At 42.0% G+C, this 19,154-nt stretch overlaps 1 protein-coding gene across 4 annotated transcripts in view; it reads right to left on the reverse strand.

Annotated features, from left to right (window-relative positions):
• Positions 1–19,154, reverse strand: part of LOC123959459 (AT-rich interactive domain-containing protein 3B-like) — a 50,409-nt gene that overhangs the window by 18,993 nt on the left and 12,262 nt on the right. For 2 of the 4 annotated variants that reach the window (XM_046033530.1, XM_046033529.1), the window contains exons 3-5: positions 5,392–5,466; positions 3,689–3,763; positions 3,289–3,361 (exon numbers count right to left, since the gene is read on the reverse strand). In XM_046033530.1, the coding sequence (XP_045889486.1) occupies positions 3,289–3,361; positions 3,689–3,763; positions 5,392–5,466 (223 nt within the window). The remainder of the gene's footprint in view (positions 1–3,288; positions 3,362–3,688; positions 3,764–5,391; positions 5,467–19,154) is intronic. The other 2 variants (XM_046033532.1, XM_046033531.1) reach the window with 1 other exon arrangement.

A 19,154-nucleotide genomic window follows, 5' to 3' on the forward strand; every position in this document is an offset into this window, starting at 1 on the left:
CCCTCGATTGCCTCTTCACAACCCCACCTCCTGCCCCAAACCCCCATCCCAAATGAGAAAGTGGCGGGGTGTCAAACCAAAACAAACATTCACCCAACTGCTTAATCGAAACCTTTGAGGTGGTCAATGGCGTTGAGCCAGCATCAAAGCTTTTCTCTGCGCTCCCAGTGGGGGTGAAACAGCGAAACCTGTAATGGATATGATGAACAGTGATGTTGGTGTAACTCATGAAGCATAATACCCTGCACCCACACTCCTCCAGCATGAGCAGCCCTAGTGCATTTACATTACATTTACACGTCAGGCCATTAGCAGACGTTTCTATATGCAGCGAATGACAGGGTGTTCTCCACTAGAATATAGCTCTTAAAATTACAAGCAACAAATAGTACGGAGGTTGATGGTGTAAGCAAAGGGGGCCAAGCAATGGATGTTTGCGTAGTCAGCAAAGAATTAAGAGCCAAGGAAGTAAATGTAAAGAGGGTTCGTCTTCTGCCATTTCTGTGATGTGATGCAGAGTCCATCAATGGGCCCCTTTAAGCACAGACAGGATTTAGGACAGCTGCTAAAATTCCTCAACCATTAACACACACACACACACACACACTCACGCCTGTTTTTAAGTGCAGAGGCAGGAAATGGGAATCCCTCGTAAGTTTTTCCTTCCGCTGTTGCTTTCCTCTCAAGGCCCCACGACGAGGTGGGAAAAGCACTTCACCATTTGTCTCTCTCCATCCAGAGATATTCCACTGGGTTTCACTTAACCTCACAATCTGCTTCACAGAATGAGTATTTGACTATGTGTAGAAGTTTTAAGCATTCTGCTTCTAAGGTAAATCAAATAAAGGAGGCTGCTTTTCCCATTTGACCAGCAGTTATTTCCCCTTTCTCCACACAACGATTTTAAAAAGGCTTTCTAAATGCTCTTTCATTAAAACTGCAACAATCTTGATCCTTTATCTATGAAGTAAAACTGCAGGGGGAGTAAATGCACAGAAATCAGAGGGTACCATAAACAAGAGCTTGGCAAGGCTTGTTCTTCATTTCATACAGTCTTGGCACTGACAGCAAAAAGGGAATCCAGCCAAGCAATTTGTTTCCTGTGATTAAGACTCCGGTTTGAGAGACAGCAGAGGTCAGCCAAGTGCCTCGTCTTAAAGAGAGGGGTGAAGAACTCACTCTAGAGTAGCTGAAATTATACCCTACCCTCCTGTACAATGGTTGCGTCAGGTCTCTAATGTCAGTAGCAACATCCCTGTCATTTCCTGCATCACTTGTCTATTATAGATGAGCACTCTGGAGACACAATTATATTTGTATCTAACTGTTATTGGGTTCTGATCCTTGCACTCCCTCACTACTGGTTACTTGTACTGATGATGATAGAAGAACTTCATCCATGCAGGCAGATTCCAGTTGCTATATAATTCACTCGCAATATAATTCACTCTGGAAACGTAATTCAGCTAAATAAAATGTAAATTACAAGAGTACTGATCTTCAAATATAAATTATTCGAATCAACATTTTGTTTTGCAAACTAAAAGCTAATTCGTCTTTTTGTTAAAATAATAATTAATTCCTTATTTAAAGTATTATTATGTAATTATTATTGCCTTAAGTATGCAATTATATATATATTAGTGCAAATTATGTGATGTGGCTTGCTATAATCAGCCCGTTATCTGCTGTCAGGCAGCATTTTAGTCTGCTTGATGGATTTCTCCGCCTGACCAGCATGAGTAAAGGGTCAGCCAATCACTCCCAGCGTCTGCCACTGGACAGAGATGCTAACAGGGCCCTGACAGATCCTGTCCCTCCCTCTCTCTGACTTGGCTTAATTCATCACCCTCCAAACAAGACCTCCGGGTGCTTAGACCAGACCAGCCACTCAGAAGCTGCTGCTCTCATGAATGTGAGCTCACCAACATATAAGCACACACACACACACATCAATGCACATGGACCCATCTACACGAGCGGCCGCGCCATCATCATCCGTCACAGTCTGACAAAACAAACTATGCATCGCATACACACTTGCATACATCTCGTATCACCCATCATAGCCGGTGACAAAACACAATGAAGTATGAACCACGCACACACACACACACACACACTCACAGACCATCACCACCCATCACAGCCTGCCAAAACACAATGTAAAATATGCATCACTGTAATAACATTGTACTTCACCTTGGGAGGTATTGCTCCAGCCATGTAATTTGCTTGGCAACAGATTTGTCTGATAAAAGCATAAGTGCATTAGCTGGCTGGTCAGAAGGTATTGTATGCAGTGTCAAAGCAGCAAGCGGTCAGAGCCTTCCCGGCTGTTGGCAGACTAAATAAGTAAGGTCACTGCCAGATCCTCCAGGCTCTGATACTGCAGAACCACAGGATCAACAAATGCAGATCTCATATGCTGACCCCTTTAGGCCGATACACTCAGAGGGGAATTAGTAAAGGATTTCTTAGCCAGTGAGAGTTACAGCAGGTTTTTTAGTTGATTAGCGATATAGCACACTTGAAAACCACGGGACAGGCAAATGCATTCAGAAGACCAAAGTCTTTGTGCAGAGAAAAACTAAAAAATTTGTACTTTTATCTTTGTATTGTTCATATGGGCTCTTATATTTGTATGACCAAATAAACCGTTTGAGCTGTGGGCCTAACACTGATCAATCTATAGTGAAATTCCAGATGCTCTGTAAAAAAAACAGCAATCCCTGCTCACACTGAGACAGGAAATGACTCTTAAAAAGTGGAAGTCATGCGGTATTTGCTTTTTCCACATAGGCAGAGGGTGAGAAATGAACTCCAACCAATGTCACATTTGTGGCAACTCTTGCAATTCACAATGCAAACGTGTTTCTATAGTATTTAAAACGCAGTACATGCATGAGTTAAGAAAGCATAGGTGTTTAGTTCTGAATTAAAAATTCACATTTGAATTGTCTACAGGATGTAAAGCCTGAAACCACAGAGCAGACGTTTCACCCAGGAACCCACTGACAAAGTACAACAAAAAAAGCTTTATTTTCACATGTAAAAAATAACTCTAACGGAAACTAACTCTAATGGAAACACTTGTAGTAAAGTACCCTTCTGTATTTAGAAAATTACTTGAATCTCATCTAAAGCCCATCTAAATCTCCAGTTTTTAAGCGTATGCCAAACCGCTGGATCTGATGTAAGCAAAAGACAATCTATGTTATGGAGAGTGCAAGTGAGCAGCTGCTGCTGAATATAATAATTTATATAATTTCTGGAGAGAATTCTTACCTCTCTTCTGCATGAATGTGAAGAGGTCATCCAAAAACTCCTTCCTTTTGGGGTCAGAGTCCAGTTCATACAGCTGAAAGAGAAAACAGAAACTTATTAGGGCCCGGTGCACAAACTTGTCAGTGGACCACTGCATGTAGCATGTAACAGTCAGCTGTAGCCGTTGCTGTGTGACTGCCACTGTTGTACGCATTCGACCCATTTAGCATGTTAAATTATCACTGGAAGTAGAGCTGCTGTTAGGGCTCGTTAATTGTGCAGATGTCATCTTGAGTGACCTTGATGATAATTTTAATTTCAATATTCTGCTGTTACTAGTAGTTTTATTTACTTCTGACATGTAGGCCTAGACTGAAACAAATGTTATCAAGCTGTTTAGTCTTGCATTCCAATATCTCACCTGATCATTTGTATCTCCAGATGTCCCTGTCTGGCCACTGCTTTCTCCCTGCCTCTCCCTGTCTCCCTGTGCTGCCTGCATTGTAACCAGATATCATTATTATACCAGAAGAACAATTACTGACCGCATTTTAATTTTATACATTGAAAATCTTGCTTGTATTACTAGTTTTATTTCATCATGCTGTTTAGCTAGCTATATAATAAGTGTATTACGAACAGTGTACATGCAGTCCTGTCCGACAGGGAACTGAGGCCATTATATCCAGCTATGCTCCCTTCAAAGCCACCAGACTCCTTTGACAAACACAATAATCTTACATCACCAAACAGAGGAGGTGCTGGTCTACCACTGCCTTGATCGGTTAGTTTGTTTATGTTATGTGACTTTGGTGTTTTAAAGGGTTAGCTGGGATCCAAACTAATGTGGGAACTAACCAATCGAGGCAGCAGAAGACCAGCAACTCCTGTCTTCTGCGAGGTAGACTTGCTGTTTTTGTCAAAGGAGTCTGGTGGCTTTGAAGAGAACACAGGTTCAATTCCCCCGTCAGAAAAGGTTGCCTGACGGCAAGATAAATCTGTGAAAATATTCTAAATATGAACAACACTGACTTTTTTCCCAGGCCTTTTTTAAGTGACTAAAATACTTTTTTCTGCTATCCCCTATCCACAGCAGTACATTGCTCAGCTTTCGTGTTTTAGGCCGTTGACAGGGTTCATAAAAGGGGGACATATTTAACATAATTATTTTCTACTTTATATTGGGGGAGGACACAATCCCCCCAAAAGAATGCGTGATTATGCTCATGTTCAAAAGGTTAACCTATTTACAATTTCCACTAGTTTCACTTTCATAAGAATTAATGTTAATATGTGGGGCTGACCCCTATGGGATAAATATCCTGCCATGTTTCAAAACTGAAAATAAAGTTCTGAAAGTTTGAAACTAAGTGTTTGAGAACTCAAAATGTTACAAAAAATTTTTGCAAGATTGAAAACTAAGTTCTACAGGCTTGTGTTAAAAAAATAAAATCTCTGCAAACATTGTTTTGTTTTCCTTCTTCAGAACTGCCACGCTCTTTTTTTATGATATTGCGCAAACATTTTTTCAGAGTTTCAAATTTCATGTCACTGTTCTTCTTAGTTTGTTTTCCTGGTTTGTGTGTGGAGCTTCACCGGAGTTGTGCCCAGTTGTCCGCACCTCGTGGGACATTTGGATCATTTATCACCATTGATGAACCACACAAAGAATGTTTTTAAATAGCACTTGAAATAGACGAGGAACCGCGACGTGCATGCCGCTGTCGGCCACACGGCACGCACGGAAGACTCGGGCACAAGACCGGTGAGTGGCAGGTCAGCAGAGACAAAAAGGTCAACAATAGGCCTCAGTTTAGCTGGAAATGTACAGTTACAGTGACTAATAGAGACTGCAGCTCTGCAGCTTCTAAAGATTAAAGTGGAGCTACCGTGTGTAGGCCTACCTATCCCCGCCACTCACAATCGCCACCACACAAACACGTGATTCGACTATCATTCGACTATAGGCAAGACTTGACAATTCTGATTCGACTTTGTAAATCGTTATTCGGGGACAGCCCTATTAATATGTAATCAGTGCAACAATTTCCTTTTTGTTGACTTGGTTGTTTAATGGCTGAACCAACTGAAGCCATCCGGTGATCACACTCTACAAATGCTTACCTTAGCAAAGTCTCTGGACGCCTCTCCTCTTCCTCTGCTACTGTCGGCCTCATCTGCCCAGCCGGCACTCCCATTCTACAACAGACAAGAGAGAAAAGACGGATAAAGTCAGTAAACAAACAGAAAGTGGTTACAAACAAGTTAAGAGGGGATCCAGTCTGTAGTCGTCTCACATCATTAACTATGAGTCTTTCAAAAGTAACATGATTATCTATAATTAAGATTTTTCTTTTGCCGTTTTACCTTCATTTGATTGTGACAGTAGAGATAGATAGGAAACATGGGCAGAGAGACAGAAAAAGCGTGTGTCATGCAACAAGGTCCCTGGCCGGAACTGAACCATGGTCGTTGCCTGATTCCACCGCTAATGGAGCTGCAAATTTGTAACCCTTAAGAATGGACTTTGACCTCCAACATTTTTTAAAATGTGTTAATTTGATGATTTTACCTAGATCCCATCAGTTTGACCCTGAATAGATCAAAAAGTTCATGTTGGGATAAAAAAAGTATACTTTAAGCTATTTACAACTACTGCCAACATAAATTCAACACAAACACATTAAGACTAATATATACTCAAACTCCAAGAGTGCATTTTTCCAGGGGTTGGAGGAGTAACCTCTGGAGTTATTGCGCCCTGAGCTCCTGTGTCCCCCTCCCCCTTCATCCTCAAACATCTCCATTTGACCTAAACCATCTGCATCTGGGCCTGCCCTGCCCCCACCTATGTCTTCCGACCCAGCTGGATACAAGGGCCCCCCATCCTTCAATCTTAACGCAGCTGTGACGGGTGGCCAAGTTCATGGAGTGTAACTGGCTGTCAGGAGGGGCCAGGGGAGAGTGGGCTGGTCAGTAGCCCTAGCGCGCACACACACACACACACACATACACACATGTGCAAAGGCTGATCATGGCCGTGTGTATGTTTGCGAGTGCAGGGAGGGGGGCAATGGCCCCACAAGAGGGGAAGGAAGGAAAATAGGGGCAGAAAGGGGTGCACGGTATGTGCCGACCAGGAATGTCTCCTAAAGACAAAACCTATAAAAGCATCAGGAATCAAAACAAGATCCGTTTGGAGGGGGATGTTAATAGCTGCAGCCCAGGGTCTAGTTTCAAACGGGAGCCCATTGGTCAGTGGCAATTACAAGGCCTGAAACGAGATCCAGCGGGGCAAAGGTTGTCAAGGCCCCTGAGAGTCAGTCATTTTCGCCCTCTCACTCTCTGTACGTGTAATGCTTGTCAACATTCATGCTCCTTAAACAAATACTCATCAACCATCAACCTGCAAACCCGCTGCAAAAGGTATGTTTAAGGGTGGAGTTTGACAGAAAATTAGATATCTACTATTAAGGTCAGCTACCACCCTGTTACACATTAAAAAACAAAAACTCTCCAAAACAGTAACCTTATAAGGGTGGAAATTAACTTGCATATTGACGACATTGATACATGTGAAAAATGTTATTTGCCTTCTCACAACTAGCATGAAAAATTGTGTTCCAAAAAGCTACATTTCCAGCATGGAGAAACTAATATTTGAAGTCAAATGTTATAAATCATATCACATCAAGACATATCGGCAGATTGAGCTCTCTTTAAAAAGTTATGTCCATTTTCAAAAAAACTATTATTTTATCTCACTGGATTCTCAGTAGATATCTTGTGTACAAGCACAGCTCATTCCTTATCAAAAATACATTTGTACGCTGTCAATTTACATTATCTATAGTATGTAGCAGAGATTGCAACAGGATCATCATGTGGAGGTACATATACAGTATGGTACATTTGGAGTCCTTATAGACCTTTGCACACAATTCGACCACCTATGTTAACCTTTAACCATTATAAATGATTATAGCAGAAGATAATTCAGATTGCAACTGAGTATAATCTCACATGCTTGCTCTTGCATGAAAAAAAAAATTGCATTTGGCACCTCTTATACACACTGGATGTTCCCTATTCAATGGCCCACATGTTGACACTGTGTACAAGGAGCCACAAAACTACATGGGAAACACCATCATTCTCCTTGTTAGCAAATGTACTCGACTAATCTCACAACAATTCAACTCCTATGTGTAGAATTAATAATAGTATAAAACTATGTGTATCAGCTACGAAAACCATAAACTCAAACCCTTTAAATCCATTAAAATCTAATTTTATATATAGCATATATGCAACAACAGTACTACTAGCTCACCAGAATCAGATGTAACTACAAAAGAGCAGGCAGCGGCTGCTGGGTTACTGGCCTTGCATTTGATAGGTGAACACAAATGTGTTTACACAGAAACCATATGCACAGCTACACACACACACACACACACACACACACACACACACAAAAACTCATTCCTTCCAGAACACCACTGTTCAGTCAGCTTTAACAGTGTCACAGAGATGTTGGCGTCCTGCTCCATCCTCTCGTCTCCTTTAACCGCATCTTCTGAGGCCCCATCCACACCACTGCGTTACCTTTGCACTTCCCATCCAGACTAAAATGGCGAAAATGAGAACCTAAAATGGAGAAGTTTGAAAACGCTGCCAACCCCGTTTTTCGTTTTAAAACTCCGGAGAGTGTTTTAGTGTGGACGGGCACAAACAGAGGACTTTAGAAACGCTCACGTTTGGCTCTCTGATTGCAAACCAGAAACATGATGCTGCTGACAGAGTTTTTGATTTAGTATTTTTGTTAAAATATTTTGTACCGTGCACATAACACTTATAGCCTACACTTGTACTGTGTATGTCGCGGCCACTAGATCACTACATGTGTGTTTTCAGTTGTTTTAGTGTAAAAACTGCTCATGCTTTTCTTCATGGTGCAGTCATTGCAGTTACCGGGACAAAAATCCGTTCAACAAGGCTAAGCCAAAAGTCACATGATGCTACGTGGGTGTATTATAGCAAATCTGAGATGTTACTTTAAAATGCTGCTGTTTGTACATAGGGGCGGGAGATGAAGAAATGTATTATAATTTTTTTTAAATCACAGTAAAATGTTAAGATCACGTTGGTTCCACTGAATCAAATTGCTTTACTACAGTGTAATCTAGAATAAAAGTTCACAGACTGTGATAGATTAGTCTCCCAGCAACCATCTGTTGCAATTTCCCCGTCCAATTTTTATCCGACAAACTGACAACTGACTACTGTAGCAACACCATGACTTAACAGCGGAGTACAGTCTTGTACTGAACAAGGACTGTCAGTTCGTCCTCTTCAACTGCAGTGAAGTGTAGAGTGAAAGGCAAGGCTGAAAGACTGGTATGATGAAAAGGGCAGATGACATTAAAGATAAAACCAACTGCTATGTGAGCATAATGTATGAAACAAGAACACACTTAAAAAGGTTATTATCAATTATTTAACCAGAGCAACACACAACAACTAAGAAGATGAGTGCAACAAAGACATGTCGGCACGGTGTGGCTGATGGGAGGCTGATTAATATTAAACTTTTGGTCTCAAAAACAATGGGACTGCGATTGGATCGCTGCCAATGATTCCTTGTGATTGGGTGTAGGAGTGCAAATCCTGCTGTCACTCATCATGATGCAAATAAGCATAGTGGCAACTGTAGAAAACCTGCCCGCTTCACTAGCTGGTTCAAAAAAGCACAACAATTGGAACATGGGAGCCGTTAACCATGAATAGACATGTTGGCTCTTGAATTGGGAACTTGGTCAGCTGAGGAATGTTAACACTACGTTGCTTTATGTCAAGTTAGAGTGGATACTGATGCTTTGGGACCACTCCTTATGATCAGTCACCTCAGCCCCTTCATCAGGTCCAGCGCTCCACCCAGAGATGAGTTCTTAAAAAAAAAAAAGAAATTCCCACACCCTGGCTACACTCATGGTTTGGCTTGTCTGAGATAATTTACATTTGTTTGAAATTAATTGTTCACAGCTTGCAGTTTTATGTTTATGTACCATTACGTGCATTGTAGGTACCTTGTTATCCCCCCCATTTCATAGATAGACATTTGAGGGTTTATTTGTCTATTTGCCAAACTACTATTCAGTTAGGTCAAATGAAATGATAATATTCAAATAAAGCATTAAACATGCCTGTGCGTCGCCTACGTGCTGAGTGTAGGATACGTTTAAGCAGCAGCATGTTTCCGGTCTCTCTCTCTCTCTCTCTCTCTCTCATGCTGTTAGCGGGTTTACTGGCCAGGCAGTGGGTGGCCTAATCACATCATGGCCATACGTGACATACTGGCGCAGCGCCAAATCAGGGATAATCATACAGGGTTTTTCCTGGCTCAGAATGGGCCTTTGGGGGGTGACTTCGCACGACAGTAAGCATGATCGGTGCACTTAAATTAAAGGCATTAGGTTAACTTACGACCGAAATGTATACATTTTCTTCTTATTTCTGGCCATTTGATAAACAAAATATATCCACAACATGGAGTAATAAAGGTATAATTGTGTATTAATAAATATCATAACATTAAATAGAAAGTATAATTTTAGCATAATAATATATTTACAGGTTACAATTTATTTGGATAATCTATCTACAGATAGTTTAGTAGTTCAGCTGTTTCACAAATACAACAATTTAAATTTAATTTCTAATATTAGCCTAACCACTGTGGTTAAGGTTTGATTAGTGCTAATGTTTGTGTATTCATTATCATTTCAGATAATAGTACAGGCTATTATAGCTTACCATTAGTAGCCTATGATAATAATTCCAGTTGGACAAAAAAAATGATTGTGCAAGAAAAATGCTCTACATGGTGGTCAGTCTCTGATTTATTTATGCAAATTAGTAACTTGTCAGTAATAAAAACTGTGCATACAGAACAACGTGTTCAACATTTCTAGAGTTTGCTGTAGCGCCTCAACCTTTTTTTAATGTTCCGCCTCCTCCTGGCTGTGATTGGTCGGTTCAGGAAAAGTGACTTTGACGAGCAACTAACGCATAAGGCTGCTTGAAAGTTACCCAATCTCCCTGCAGAGATTGGCAGGCAGGAGAGAACGGGAACAGGTGAGCGTCACATAGTAGAACCTGATCTGGAGAGGGGCAGAGGAGAGTCCCGGTGCCGGTACGCCAAAGACTAAATTGTAAAAGTGACAGTATCGTTGAATACTGGTACACTTGAAGCACAAACGGCTTTTATTATTATTATTGTGAGAAATAACAGGAAGTCATCTCTACCATTAGCGATAGCTTCGTAGCAGAGCATTCAGGCGCAGTCAAACCAATGCAGCAGCTGGTTTATAAATCCGGCGCCAGCTGCATGTGTAAAATACAGCGGCTGTGGATAAGAGGAGAGGTGACTGCCGGAAGTCAAGACGTCGTATTTAAGTTTATGTTCTGCTTGCTCAAAAGTCGTTTGATAAATGGCTATTAAAACACATTCAGAGAAGATTTGAAAGGTTGTTGTTTTTTTCAGTTCCGATCATTTTGGCGCTGGTGATTTTCCTTTGGCGCTCGCTAACATCTTTTTGGGGGGCGCCAAAAATTTCTCTATGCAGGAAAAACCCTGAGCATAAGGTCAATGACCAGAAGTGAGCTGTAGCTGGAGTAAAACACACACAAAGTACCTCTGTACCTAAAAATGTTAAAAATGGTTTTTGAATGGGGATCCTCTGAGTTTCATGTAGGGTGCATAGGTGGTCACCACTTAATATTCACAAGTTTTCCTTTATAAGTGACCCTCCAGTTTTATTCTAAATGAGTGTGTGCAGTTCAATGATGGACCATTTTTCAGAATGGGAAGATTTGGCTAATTGTATATTTCTTTGTAGCACCCTTCCCTAAAACACCTGATTTTGAGTGCACCGGAGTGAAATCCACTCATTCAATTGTGTTTTCCTGCTACATCATTGTCACACATTACAATGGCCAACCTTCGGTCTGCAACAAGTTGACATTCTTTGCATATCCCTCCATCTGCATCGGACAAACTACACAACACACGTCGTCGATGCATAGCTTGGGGGTATTTCTACGCAGCCATTACAGAAGGATGTCTGGAGTAGAGCCACCATTTTAGTGAGGCCAGGCATGCCGGAACAAGAAGGGTTAATGGCTGCTGCTTGCAGAGTGGGGGATGGATGGCATTGATTGCTCAGGATGTTGACAGCACTTCTCCAATTTGATAGTGGAGCGGTTATTAGATGAAGAGGCTTGTTCTTAATCATGTGATTTGCCTTCACTCCAAGTAGGCTCAAATAGCTGCCATTGAGCTAAGGGACTAATAGTGTTAGACTCACACTGAGAATCATCAGAACATAAAAGCAGGGGGAAAAATGGATCAGGTAAAGGTCCACACATGCTTTGAAAAAGGTCAGCAGCCAGTTGCATACTGTAAATGCAGTGTACAACCTATGACGTTTTCACACTATAGATAACAGGCTGGGTGACTCTGGCTGGTGGGGTAGCAGAAAAAACAAGTGGCACCATGGCTCATGTGGAATGTGGAGTAGACCTGAAAACAGTTGTTGTTTTGCACCCTGCCAGTATAATCCTGCAAACTAAACAAGACCTAATGAAGAGAAGCACGTGTCCCTGCCATATTTGAGCCCTTTTAGCGAGCTACTGTCGTGGTTCCCCCTTCACAGCTCCACGCTGCAGACCAAGTCCCCTGGGCCACAGCCATTGAACAGGAGGCCCAAATCAATAGCCCTGGATGTGCAAACACAGGGAAGTCCCCAGCCCCCTCCGGATGCAATCTCACAGCAAACGTCAATACTCATCATCCTCAGTCATCAACCGCCACGCCAGGGAAACTGAGATGTAGGCAGGATCGCAGCTCCCATGGTGACCTAACCCCTTCACCTCCAATAAGACACCTTAACTTTGAGTAACGCACTGAAGGTTTCCATGGGTAACCCTCATTAAACTGCAGTTATCTACAAAGAAAAAAAACCCAGCGTAAACAGCCACACGTATCCTCTATGAAAACAAAATACATGCACATACAAGGAAAATCCCTATAGCAACCTCGGACAGGGGTAACAAAATGTAACTGTGCTCTCAGCTTGAACTCTGCCAGAATAGACACAGGAGGGAGGGCGACTTTAGTGACATTCACAAACATTCCTGTACACCAGTAAAAAGGAGCTCACAATAACAGGAGAGCCCCTCTCATCCCACAGGTACTCTCAACATCTCATTCCCGGACTAATCATTTTTAGCCAAATTGCTGCCTGTCAAAACAGTTCAGAGAGGGAAATCTTTAAAACAGACAAAGCGGCGGTAATTTAATCACAATCAAGGCCTCCAGCAGAAAGTCTGGAACGCAGCCAACAATAGTGATGAATGGGAAGAAGTCAGAGAGGAGTAGTTAACCCTGCTTGTTCTGTACATATGAAGCCATCAAAACTACTCCGGGTGCAGGTTCCTCTTTTTTTTCCAAAATGTACTGTAGTGACCTGAGATAGATATAAAGACAACTCTATAGGTACTTGCTTTGTACACGTATTTGTGAAGAGAACTGGTTCAGTGATTAAAGTAGATTACATAAACAGTACTAAGCCTGTTTCCTCATCTACTGGAGAACAAGAGCCCTGATGCCTTCAGTTTAAGTCCATCTGCGAAGGCGCCTTCATGCTCTCAAAGAAAGCGAGTCTGCTTCCTCACAGCATGTCAATAAAAACGAGCATTGTGGGGGGCAGCCATCTGTAATCCAAATCAAATAATTGGGGCCTTGATCCCCCAGCAGGACTCCGGGAATCATTTATACTGCCTCTTGCTGTGGGGAGGGGGTGATGGGTAATGGGTAATGGGTAATGGGTGACGGGGGGGGGGGGGGGGGGGGAGATGGGTAATGGGTGAGGGGAGGGTGTGTTGGGAGTCGGGCTGAGCGGATGACGTCCTTTATCTGCTAACTAATGTAAAGGATCTTATGGTGAGCTGCCCATACGTTACCACCAACAAAGGCTCTGGCTAATCGTGATTCCATGTGAGACAAGGAGGAAGTAAATCTCACTGCCACTTGGGAACATAAGGTATAGTTCCTACTTACGAACAGATACACTACTGATTCTCTGCTCTCATTAAGAATTATTATAGCATAAAAACGGTCACATGTCACATGAGAGCAGGCTGGCAGCAGAGAACAGGGCCCGAGGGCGTTCCTGACTCTCAGTGTCCGGTCATGTTTGTAGATGGAAGAGATTTCTGGCTTTTGAGGGAACAGACAAAGTGGCAGGGACAAGGGGCTAAACGTCCAGGGGCGGAACGTGTTGCTACCTGCCCCAGCCTCCCCAGCGCTGCACCTCTAAAAAGGCCACTGAAAAACAGGCCTCCGGGCAAGACCACCCCTCCCTCCATTAATCACTCCAATTACAAAGCTGAAAAAGAGAAACAGAGGAAAAAAGAGGGGGGGGGGGGGGTCACAGATAGAAAAACAGAATGAAAATAGGCAGGCAGACTGACTCATGCAGAAGAAAAACCTACACTCCAATCATCACACATTTTTACCTCGTCCAGTTTCACACCCAGAGAGAGAGAGAGAGAGACTAGCCATGTTTCAATTGTCATGCAAACGTTAAGCAGACCTTTGAAATGACGCAAAAAAGAAGAAATAAAAAGTAAATATGAAAAAAAAAAGGAAATAAGAAATATGTGCGTTTCCATCAGCTGGTTTAGAGTGAATAAACCAGGCTGCGGCAAGCGTAGTTACGTCAGTAGCTGACGTTACACATGGCTGTAATAAACAAGATGGTATGGGTTACAAACCAGAAACAAAACCAGCCACACAGACTTGAGGACCATGGATCTTAGAAAAATGGAGAGAGGTCCTCAGGAATGCGTTTCAAGCAGGCAAGTTGTTACCAGCCATGTCTCCGCACGTTATGGGAATATCCGGCAAGACGCCGACACTGGAAACAGCTGATCAGACGTGAGTTCCAAGTTCGCTACGTCAGAAGTTATTTGTCGCATTTACCCTTTCTCGAGAAAGGCAAAAACCACCTCAAGCAATCGTAAAAACTTTTTTGAGAAATTACAGTTTTTTCCCCGAATTTTAGCGTTTTTGCGATACTTCTAAATGCTCATGTAAAACGGTGATGGAAACACAGTAAAAGGAAACAGTAAAAGAAAGAAAAGGGTGGATCTGCATATTTATTTCCTGGGTAAACAAGTCTGTTGGTGACCAGCAAGTCTGGTTTGCCAAATAAACTGACTGCATTTGTTCAACTCCAGCCCTTTCACCAAGACACCACATTCCACAGGCAGAGGCCCCATCCCCCATTACACTAGCTGGCCCCTTTCGCCTGCCTCACACAAATGCAAAGTTTATAGGTTGGTGTGGCCAGAAGTTCACACTCATTGGTTCAAAGACCCTTTCACAGGCAGAGCAAACATTTTAGTGAATCACATCTGTGCCACCACATACAGTACTCTGTGAGTTAACCCTTTCTTGTAGTGTTTCAGGTCCATGAGAAACTAGAGACCTCCGAGACCAGATTTTCCAACTAAACTAGGCACAGACTTGCATGAGGCCCCTGCAGTGCTCCCTCACTGATAATTTGATTTGAAGCTATTTGTTTTGCTCTGTGAAGTGTATGGTAACAGCTATTAAATTGTCTCCAATATGCAAAGCACACTCAATTCACAAATACACATCCTTGCGGTACATTAAGGCTAAAAGAATTGTATAATAAAACCACATTTTGGGGCCCCTTGTAATCAACACCGCTTTGAGCAAGAAGCTATAGTGCTGCATTCAGGTCAAAGCAGCTATTAGCCGTTTCTTCTGGGTTAAAAGCTTTGGCTAAAAATACCTTGCATATCTCACATCGTTCAAAGAGCAAGCAGCCACTTCACCCCCATGCTAATGGCAGCTGGAGACATCACACAGACCTGATAGGCTTTTATATATATTCTCATTACATTGACAGCGCTGGGAACTTGATGTATTCCCAATCAACAAAAAAACCTTCACTACTGTTAAGACACGTCACATCTAATTACATATGAAATGACAGAGGTCACAACGCCTGCGGTCAGATGGGTAAATTACTTCTTTGTCTGGCATATTGCTGGTGGGGCAGACGGGTATGGGAGGGCAAGAAATCCCGTTATTCTCAGGGTATCCTCCATCAGAGAAGTTAGTGTTGTGACTATCTCTCTGAATCTGAAGTATCAAATGTTCAAACCATAAGCGCAATTCACAGCTTTCTGTAGAGTCTAATCGATAGGGAGCGATTTCTCTGTTTAGAGCCAGAGGTATCTGTTTCCTCTCAGCTAACGTTAAGTGTGCAGGGGCATTCCACCTCTGACAGACCAGTACCCCCCAGGGACCCCAGGCTGGGTGCAGCTCGTCACGCATCTGGAGCTCATCTCCAGGGGCCGACAAGCCACTACATCTCTACTGGACTCTCAAAAGAGAGCACAAACACCCAAAAACTTTAAAAGAACAGCCAAACCATACCAAACTCATGGTTAGTGAGGGGAACCATTGAACCAAAACTTAGGATAACAAACCTTCAGAGTGTCATTTCACTACCACTACCATAGCTGTGGAAGACAAGCAGTCATCATGTGACTATTATCAACCAGAACTATCCTATCCTATCATTGGTTATTTTTGGTTTGTAATTACGAACACATTTTTTAAACTCAACGCTGTCAATGTATGTGACCAGTGACAAGTGATTGTCATGTGCCATGGTGATGTTGGCATGACATGGAAGCTAATTGTAAGCTCTGTTCATCGTGACAAACATCAAAAAGTCTAGGTGTTCTATATTTGCAAATGGGCCCTGAACACTGCGTTAACCATCCATATGCACTGGTACATGCTATGCTATGCTAGCTTCACCTGACAGGCCAATCAAAACAGAGCTCAACCCATTAATATGACGACAAAAAGCTGTAGCCTAACTATAAACAAGAAAAATAAAATCTCAAGCTGATCTCAAGTCTTAGGCCTACTGGTTTTTATTATGGAGGTCAGGGGTGTTTGATCTATCAAATTCGTTTCATTTCATCAATCAGGGGGTCAATCATTGATATTGGAACACATATAGCCTACGTACCCAAGTCTACAAACACAGATCATGTAATACTACGTAAGGATTTTATATTTGAAATGTAAATAATTTTGCTTAAGCAAACTAGATATTTAAATTGTTCATGGCCTCAAGATACAGAATCAACTTAAATGCTTGCTTAATACTACTCTATGCTGCAGTCTAGTCCATAAACAGACATCACAGAAGTCCACTATATATGATCAAATTAGATAAAACTGTAATGATTCTCATGGGGAAATTGGGTTGTTGCAGAAGCAGCAGGGAATACGATATAGATAACAGAGCAAACAGACCGTACTGAATGTAATACAACAGCCCCAATAGCACATAGTGAGAACAGTAAAGCCAATAAACGCAAAGAGGTACAACGTTTCCAATGACAGATTTAAAGGAGAGCAGATGTTTTCATAGTCCTATGGTCCACAGCTAGCCTATAGGCCATTATTGTTTCAACCAAAAACTTTAAACAATGTTTTTCAACCGTGTTACCACCATAAAGCACAAGAAGTTCTATTTGATGATCTAATTTGCCTTCACATTTTCATATGTCTGCTCACCCATGTAAAGTGAAGCACTTAATGTCGGTTTCAAAGCACGAGCGATCAACTGAGAACAGCGCTGCATCCAAAATGCATAGACTTTGTTCCAATTATGTGACCTCATCCATTTAGTTAACGTTGCTCCTACTATATTTTTTCAAACAAATGATCTGACCACTCATTCAACCTGTGCTGAAAGCGTGGCGCTTCCTCAGGTTTTCTCATCACATTTATTTAGAGCAGGAAAACCTGAGATGTCTTTGTTTGACCAGATGGCTGGCTAATCAAGGATGGCTCTGCTGTGGGGTGGGGAATCCCAAATCTGCCACAAACATTATTAAACCATGTTCAGCATTAATATGCTGATGTTTGTTAGAAAAGAGCCTTTCAGTCTGACACACATTGTGTACATTTCAGACATAGAGATCCACACTCCGTATCTGCTTAAGATTAATGATGCAAAGCAAGATTATATTTCTGTCGTCAAATAGGGCAAAGGAAACCTACGCTACATCTCCATCACACGGAAGGACACCGAACAATGGAGTAACAAGACAACCTCCTCAAGCTACAACATATAGTTCTTAATAACCTACATTCACTGTAGTCACTGCTGTTAATAATTCAATTTCCGTGCCACTCTTTGAATCATTTACTAACATGGCTTTTGAAATTACTGACTGCAGTTGACATGGTCCATAGTACTATTCACAGTGTGATTGTCTATTAACCACATCAGTTACAGGCAAGAGCCTGATGTGTTTTTGTCATCTGAAATTATTATGACAAACTATGAAATGAAGAAATGAAGTGAAGTCTGAGGTATTTCTTTTTTGGTGTATGCTGTATTGACAGTGACGCCTGCTTTTTATTTCAACCCCTCGTATACGACAATGTGATAAATCATCTCTCTATTTGTTTAGCTTTTCAATTTTACTTTTTGTAAAATATACCAACAAATGTGTGTCACATATTTGAGAAATGTTCAGAACTTTTTTTAATCCAGAAAAGCGCAGACATCTAGGCTCTGAGCACAGAGCAAAAGTCTGAGCAAAAGAGAGTTTATCTAAAATAAAATAAAATCAGATTATCTTCATTTACATCTACATACCTCTGCTCTCCAATATACTGTGTCAACGAATCACTATAATACCAACAGGACTCTGCTCATGCTAGTGGGAATAATGTTTTTCTTTTCTATATGAAGGTGTGTGTACACTACCACAACATTTAGGCACAATGGTTTCTTGGGATGACTGAATCAGAAAGTGAGCAGCTTTGGACAATGTACAGCCCTGAATGTAGAAAGGAAATATTGGAAGCTGAGCTGTGAACACATTGCTTTTAGTGTAATGTGACGTTTCCGGGGCAGCAGCCAGGAGCCTTTTCTTCCTTCTTCCTTCCTCTTCTGCTGGTAGCTCCCTCTTACAAGCATATGATTACGCTCAGTGCGTGATTGAAGACTTGGCAGACAAACAACCTGGCCACATGCTAGTATAAACTACATGGGATTTTGGCAGGCAGTGCAATGAGTGTGCACACTGAAGAGCAGGGAGGCTAATAATGAAAGGAAAGCCAAGCCTCCTTCTCCTCTGCATGGCTTTGTGCATGGTCCTAGTCAGCTGCTGTGTTTACCCAAAGGCATTGACACAGTGGCCCAATTTGCACCTACGGGCCCCCTGGATCTTAGCCAAAGCAGTGGTAGAAGACAGCCAAGAAAGCCACTAACAATAGCAAACTCTCCCTCTTCACCTCCACAACACCTTGCTCCTTCTACGAGGACCAAAGCGGAGGCCAGAACCCAAAGAGATCTTTTGTCTGCAACACAGACACACTGATAAATGTCAAGTTGGATCAATATGGATGTTCTTCACCATGAGTGAGAAAGACACAAAACTTGCAATTTTAAATACCTGTAAGGCCATAATAAGCCGTGGTTCCACACACACAGACACCTGTGCCGATATTATTAGGTATCACCTTGGTCATGACCGTTTCAATAGGCGACGTCAATAACAACACGCTGCCCTCCTTTTAAGCTCACCTGCTGCTGTGAAAATAGAATTGCGAGTGAAACAAATCCAGATGCGAGCTTTGTTTTTGGGCGATATATATATATATATACATAGCTATGAGGAAAAAGGCCAACAGATCAGACACGTACAGGGAGAGAGAAACAGAGAGAGACAGAGTGTCAAAAGGGAAAATC

Source organism: Micropterus dolomieu, linkage group LG20 (assembly GCF_021292245.1).
Source record: "Micropterus dolomieu isolate WLL.071019.BEF.003 ecotype Adirondacks linkage group LG20, ASM2129224v1, whole genome shotgun sequence".
In the NCBI taxonomy this organism is placed as follows: domain Eukaryota; kingdom Metazoa; phylum Chordata; class Actinopteri; order Centrarchiformes; family Centrarchidae; genus Micropterus; species Micropterus dolomieu.